General features: G+C 42.1%; 1 protein-coding gene across 1 annotated transcript in view; it reads right to left on the bottom strand.

The window, feature by feature from the left end:
* The window catches only part of PRCP (prolylcarboxypeptidase), a 72,706-nt gene extending 65,602 nt beyond the window's left edge, over positions 1-7,104 (bottom strand). Inside the window, exon 1 of the mRNA XM_021062572.2 lies at positions 6,910-7,104. Coding sequence (XP_020918231.2) covers positions 6,910-7,065 — 156 coding nt within the window. The 5' untranslated portion in view covers positions 7,066-7,104. The remainder of the gene's footprint in view (positions 1-6,909) is intronic.
* Between the last annotated feature and the right edge of the window lie 359 nt (positions 7,105-7,463).

Here is a 7,463-nt window from a genome sequence, read left to right on the forward strand (position 1 = left end):
CAGATCCCTAACCCTCTAGGCCACCAGGGAACGCCTCATGAGTTTATTTTTAGAAAAACAAAAGGGTACAGATAAGTGGTTTATCTTGAACATGTAACTTAACCTCTCTGCATGATAGTTCTCTCACCTATAAAGCTGGACAATAATAGCATCTACCTCATAGGATGGCTACAGGGATTAAATCAGAGAACATCTATTAAGAATTTAGCAGAGGAGTTCCCGTTGTGGCACAGTGGTTAACGAATCTGACTAGGAACCATGAGGATGTGGGTTCAATCCCTGGCCTTGCTCAGCAGGTTAAGGATCCGGTGTTGCACTGAGCTGTGGTGTAGGTTGCAGACATGGCTTGGATTTAGAGTTGCTGTGGCTCTGGCACAGGCCAGCAGCTACAGCTCCAATTAGACCCCTAGCTTGGGAACCTCCATATGCCGCGGGTGCGGCCCTAAAAAAAAGAAGACCAAAAAAAAAAGAATTTAGCAGAGTACCTAAGGCATAAAGCTTTCAACAAATGGTAACAGATTATTATTATTACTATTACTAATTCATTAGACACTTATAAAAAATTATAGCTAATTTTTTCCATTCAAAAAATCTTTAAGAAATACTATGTAGAGAGTACTATGCAAGACATTAGGAATGAAAACAAATAAGACATACCATCAGTGATTCTTCTTGCCTATGATTCTTCTTTCTTCTCTAATCCACCCACAACTGAGCAAACTTTAAAATCATAAACATAAATATAATGATCTATATTATAAATATTGTAGAGCTAATTAGAGAGCTAATTTTTTTCATTTATTTTTTTGAGAGCTAATTTTTAATTTAAAAATATTTTACATGATTTGAGGCTGCATCTTATTCAAAGTTGAGATGGAAAAATTGTTTAGGTCTGATTTACTAAAGACAATTAATGGTAGGGCAAAAATAGAACTTGGGCTCACATCCCCACTGCTCATAATATAGTGCCTTATGGACAGGTGGCACTTGTAAACAGAATTACAGATGCATCAGAGATCAGCAGATCTAATCTTCCTATCTTACATGTTTGTACACTGAGATGTAGAGTGAAGCAACTTGTCCAAGGTAGTAACACAAATTAGTGGCAGGGCTGATACTAGCACCCAAATTTTGAAAATGTTGTGTTTTAAGTGCCTGAAACACAAAGTCCCTGCAATATGCTCATGGATATAAACATGACAGTATAAAACCTACAATTAATTTTTGCTGAAATCATATTTTAGCATTAACTGAAAAAATATTCAAAACTTGGCAATCAGAAAGAATGTTAGATTTCGTATAATTATGGAGAAGGAATTTGCAAAAACCTAAAAGGATACATTTATTACCATATATTTTCCCCTTCACAATTTATTAAAACTCAAAATAGCATAGAGAAAAATAGAAATAGCTTCCTTTTTTTTTTTTTTTTTTTTGCTTTTTAGGGCCACACACATGACATATGGAAGTTCCCAGGCCAGGGGCTGAATCCAAGCTGCAGCTGCCAGCCACAGCCACAGTAAGGCAGGATCCTATCTACATCTGAAACCCAAGCCACAGTTGGCAACAGCGCCTGATCCTTTACCCACTGAGTGAGGCCAAGGATGGAAACCACATCCTCATGGATACTGTTCATGTTTGTTATCAGTGAGCCACAAAAGGAACTCCAATCACAGCCTTTCTTTTTTTTGGTTTTTAGGACCACACTTGCAGCATATGGAAGCTCCTAGGCTAGGGGTCAAAGTGGACTTGCCACAGCCACAGCAATGTAGGATCCCCGACCACTGTGCGAGGCCAGGGATGGAACCCACACAGTCCTGGATGCTAGTCAGATTCATTTCTGTTGCACCACAATGGGAACCCAATATGCCTTTCTTCCTTTTTTTTTTTTTTTTTTTTTTGGCTTCTTTTTTTTCAGGGCCGCACCCACGGCATATGGAGGTTCCCAGGCTAGGGGTCTAATCGGAGCTGTAGCCTCTGGCCTATGCCAGAGCCACAGCAACACCAGATCTGAGCCGCGTGTACGACATACACCACAGCTCACGGCAATGCCAGATCCTTACCCCACTGAGCGAGGCCAGGGATCAAACCCACAACCTCACGGTTCTTAGTCAGATTCGTTTCCGCTGCACCATGACAGGAACTCCCCAATATGCCTTTCTTAATGTATAAGTATTATGTAAAAGAAGATGATTTCAAGTGAGGAAAAAATTCAATTTATATGTCTTATTTATAGATGTATTATATCATATTCCACTGATAAAAAGACACATATGTACTACTTATATAACAGAAAAGAATTCACAAAGATTTTCATATTTTTCAGAATAACTATTTTAGGTACGATAAGGAATGATTTAAATATTTTAATCTGAGTGGAGAGGACGTAAGTTAAAGCCAGATACATTAGGAAATTGTAAGATAAAATAAAAATAATATTTACCATTTACTGAATATTTACCAAGTGATCTAAACTGCTAAATATACACTTTACACATACCAGCTCATTTCACATCAAATCTGTGAGATGAGTTGCATAATTATCCCTATCTTGCTTATTATAAAAAGGAAAGCTGAGAGAGGATTTCCTCTGGTGGGGCAGCAGGTTAAGGATCTGGCATTGTCACTGCTGTGGCTCAGATACCTGCCGTGGCTTGGGTTTGATCCCTGGCCCTGGGAAATTTCACATGCTCTGAGTGTGCCCCCCCCCCTCAAAAAAACCTGGGAGTTCAGTGTAACTTGTCTGAAGTTACCTGGTTAGTGTTAGAAACAGAATTCATTCCCAAACCTGTATGGTAATCAAGCTCTATCAAGTTCCTAACCCTTCAAATTTCAATCAAGGTCACCTTAGATACCATGAATTGACCATGACCAAAATTTGAAGGGTTAGGAACTTGGTAGAGCTTGAATACCATACAGGTTTGGGAACCACCCCATCTGACAATGATTCTTCGAGCAAAAACTGAAATCAGTTCAGAATTCACATAATATTTGTGATGGTATATACTCCAAGCCTAAGGGGAAGGCCAACAATAGATGAACAAATAAGAAAAAGAGGAGAAGAAAGAAAAAATAAAAAGAGGAAGAAGAGGAAAAAAAGCAATAGGCCCTTCCAAGGAGCCTGACACAGCTCCATTTTACTGAACATCAGGACTACTGTGACAGGAAAGGGAAACCCAGAACAGGAATTGAAAGTACAAATGTAAGGGATATACATAAATCAAAATGGCTGTGATGGTCTCACAGCAGATAAGGAAAGAGGTGTGGGAAAGCCTTGCGGGAGTCAGCAGCTATGAGCTCAATGCTGGGCCAAGACGCAGAGTTCTCACGTAAACACTGGTAAGAAGTTAAATAAGAGTAGTTGAGTATACATGACTGACCACTAGGTTTCTAGAAGAGGCATTACCACAACTGTCATGCATTTGGATCAATCCAAAATGTATAGCACTATGGAGACTGCGGTTTTAAGACAGAGCAGGGGAGGAACCAGCATTTTTTTTTGTTTTTTTTATTTTATTTTCCCACTGTACAGCAAGGGGGTCAGGTTATCCTTACATGTATACATTACAATTACAGTTTTTCCCCCACCATTTCTTCTGTTGCAACATGAGTATCTAGACATAGTTCTCAATGCTATTCAGCGGGATCTCCTTGTAAATCTATTCTAGGTTGTGTCTGATAAGCCCAAGCTCCCGATCCCTCCCACTCCCTCCCCCTCCCATCAGGCAGCCACAAGTCTCTTCTCCAAGTCCATGATTTTCTCTTCTGAGGAGATAGGAACCAGCATTTACTCTATTAAGTTCCTTAATTCCCTTATGTCCAGGCACTGTGCATGTGCTTTCCCATATTACCCTATTTAACCTTCACAACAACCTTGGTAGGTGAATGATTAATTTTACATGTCAACTCAGCTGAGCCATGGTGCCCAGATATTTGGTCAAAAGTATTCTAGATGTTTCTGTGAAGGTGTTTGGGGATGGGATTAACATTTAAGTCAGTGGACACTGAGTAGCAGCTTTACCCTCCATAACATGGGCCTTTCTATTCAAGGGAAGGCCTAAATAGCACAAAAGACTGACCTCTTCTGAGCAAGGAATTATGCAAGTCAAAGGCCTTTGGACTCAAACTGTAGCTCTTCCCTGGATGTCCAGTCCACCAGTCAATCCTGCAGATTTTAGGTTTATCAAGGCTGCACAATCATATGAGCCAAATTCTTTTTTTTTTTGCCACACCCATGGCATGCTGAAGCTCTCAGGCCAATGACTGAACCCCCAAGCTGCAGCAATGACAATGCCAGATCCTTAACCTCAAAGCCACCAGGTAGCTCCCTGAGCCAAATTCTTACATCAGTCTCTCTCTGTAGAGAAAGACACACACACACACACACACACACACAGAATGGACACAGACACATCCTATTGGTCCTATTTCTCTAGAGAACCTTGACTGATACTATAGATAACTGCTTTCCATTTTCACCACTGAGGAAAATAACAGCCTGAAAGGACCCATTCTCTTTCCCTACAACATCACATGATAAAATACCCTCTGGATTCCCATTCCAGTTTGAGGGGCTAGGGTTGCCACAGGAGGTTAGAGAAGCAGGGAACCCTCATAACTATAAGCTATGCATCCGAAGGAGCCCTTTACAACACTGGTATCACACATGTACCCAGAGCCTTGATGTGCCCAAGTAACATTCTATCTTTTGGTCTTCTGATTCAGTTATTTTGGATAAAGAAATCAAGTATTCCTACTAAATCAACAACATGTGAAGACTTTGAATGAAGAAGAAGAATATAATTGCTAAAGAATAGAAGTAAAAGGGAGTTTCAATTGTTGCTCAGTGGTAATGAACCCAACTAGTATCCATGAGGATGCAGGTTCGATCCCTGCACCAGCTCAGTGGTTTAAGGGTCTGGTATTGCCATGAGCTGTGGTGTAGGCTGCAGACATGGCTAGGATCTGGTGTTGCTGTGGGTGTGGCCAGGAGCTGCAGCTCTGATTCGACTCCTAGCCTGGAAACTTCCATATGTGGCGGGTGAAGCCCTAAAAAAGCAAAAAAAAAAAAAAGATTTGTGTCAATTAAATGATGGTAGTCTGCTTTGTTTGGACTTTCTTTGGATAGCCATCCATGCATTCCCTCAACAAATACTCATTGTTATGGGCTCTTCTGGGTGCTGGAGAGTGCAATCTAGCTGAGGAGACACACACAAAAGAGTTAATGTGAATATGAATTAAATTTAAGCCCAAGGGCAAAAAGCAGATCATGCAAATCAGCAAAAACATTTTTAAAAAAGGCCTTAACTTATATTTCTAAAGAGTAAATGGTCAAGAAAGGAATCTGCAATGAATGAATATAAATTAGGACCAAAGAGATCATTTGGTCTCTTCTACCCTTTCATTCTCCCCCTTTTCCGCTGACAGTTCCTCTTATCATTCCTAAAGGATTGTAGAGATCCTAGTTCCAACAGTACTCCTTCCACTTAACTTTAGTTATTAAACTCTGCAAAATTCCAGAATATAAAACAGATAACAAACATAAAGCTCAGGATGAAAGGGAAAGAGGGGGTTCTGGGACACCCTAACTTGGCTTCCACTTGGGCCTTGACCATCCCTCTGAGACAGCTCCCGAAGAACCCTGCATTTTCCTCAGTAAAGTGTGAGACACACTGGTCCTCGTTCAAACTTCTCAATTTACAAATGAGGAAGCTGTAGCCTAAAGAATTGCCTGAGAAAATACCCGTTTCCTGGTATCCCTGCTAAAATTAGAAAGCTTTCTCTCCCTCATTATTTCTAATTTAAATTTCTGGATTAAAAGCCATTTCTTATAAATTATTCTCCAAGTTCACGCCATCTCTCTATGTCAAATTCCTATTCAAAATCCACATAGGTCCGTAACCATGAATTTAGTAAGTGCCTACTAGGGACATGTCATCTGCTCTCATGATACCATCATCAAATCACCAGGAGATCAAGAATCTGGCTCAAAAAGATACTGTAACCTTCTGGAAGTCACTGAGCTAGCAGATTGGAATTGCAAGCAAATTGGTCTATGTGACTCCTAAAGCCATACCTCAGACTCTTGCATCTCTAATCCCAACTTTCCCCAAATCTTTGCCTATCTTTTCAGAGGTTCCCAGAAATACAGAACTCTAAAGGATCCTGTCATTTCACACAGGATGTACTTCATCCAGGCTTCTCAGGGAATACCTATCTCAAGCTTCAGCCAAGCACAAAGGGATCCTGACTACATTAAATCTCTACATTCAGGGTTCAGAACTATAGAGATGCTCACACCAATTCCCACCTCCAAATCGTGACAGACACCTGCAACTTCCTTTACAAGCATGACTTACACATACTGTTCAGTTTTATGGAGAATAGGGACGGTTTAAAACTTACTAAAAGGGCTACAAAATCAACTCTGAGCTGAGCATGAGATGACAGACTGGTATTTTAGATTGAATAAATATTAGATATTATCTAATAAGATAACTGGAAATTTGAATTTAGGGGCTGCTTTGGGACAAAGAATGACTATCACCGCAGAGTAGGGGCCAAAGCTGGCAATAAATAACTTGAATTTGGCGGGAGGTCAAGAGAATTTTAATTAGGGAATCCTCTGGGAGCAGAAAGGAGTTGAAGTGACTGCTGTGACCAATCACAGAAGAGAATGTAGAGCCAGAACTGATGTTAAATTATTGGTAATAGGAGGAGAGAGCTGAAACAGATGGGGACTTGGTGCAACCATCTGTAAAGTCTAAGCCAAAGATTGGATAAATCCTAGGCTTTAGGAGTCTGAAATTCTGGGTGAGTTCCGGCACCTGCGGACTACGAGGCCCCATTCCCGCCTCTGCACACACCCCCCCCCCAAACCCCCGACATCCCAAACCCCTTCCGCCTTACCTTCTGTTGGACGTAGTGAATCGAGTACTTCATGGCCACAGCAGGACCGGAACTGAAGCTGCTTGACAAGTGCAGGCTGCTGAAGGCCCTCAGGGCCGGCGGTACTGGGGTGGCGGCCCCAAACATCAGGAAAGCCAGGAGCAGGAGGCGTCCCATGGCTCAGGCTGGTGGCTGCGGAGCGGGTAGAAAGGGTATAAGCGACGAGCGCAGCCAGAGCCTGGCCCAGCCCCAGCTCCGCCCACCTCAGACAGGCTCCTCCTCCCCGGGGAAATCCAAAGGCACTTGGCCCCTCAGCCCAGTCCTGTCCCAGAGGGCACCGCCACATTCATTTCCCTCTGGTACCACCCCCTCTTTAGAGCCCACATTTATTGCGGTCACATGCTAGCCTGCCTTTATCATCCCAAGGCTCCTCCTAGCAGACCGGTGAATCCCTTTCCTAACTGTATCGCACCCACCCCACTCCCCCAAGCCCACCTTCTAGCCCAGTCACCCTACACGCTGGCCTTTATCATCACTGCTAAACCCTGCCCTGTCCGCCTCACTTCCACTGTCAC

This window comes from Sus scrofa, chromosome 9 (assembly GCF_054392235.1).
Source record: "Sus scrofa isolate SSC_HxYL_T2T_F1_AM1 chromosome 9, Sscrofa_HxYL_maternal_Yorkshire_Landrace_v2.0, whole genome shotgun sequence".
Classification (NCBI taxonomy): domain Eukaryota; kingdom Metazoa; phylum Chordata; class Mammalia; order Artiodactyla; family Suidae; genus Sus; species Sus scrofa.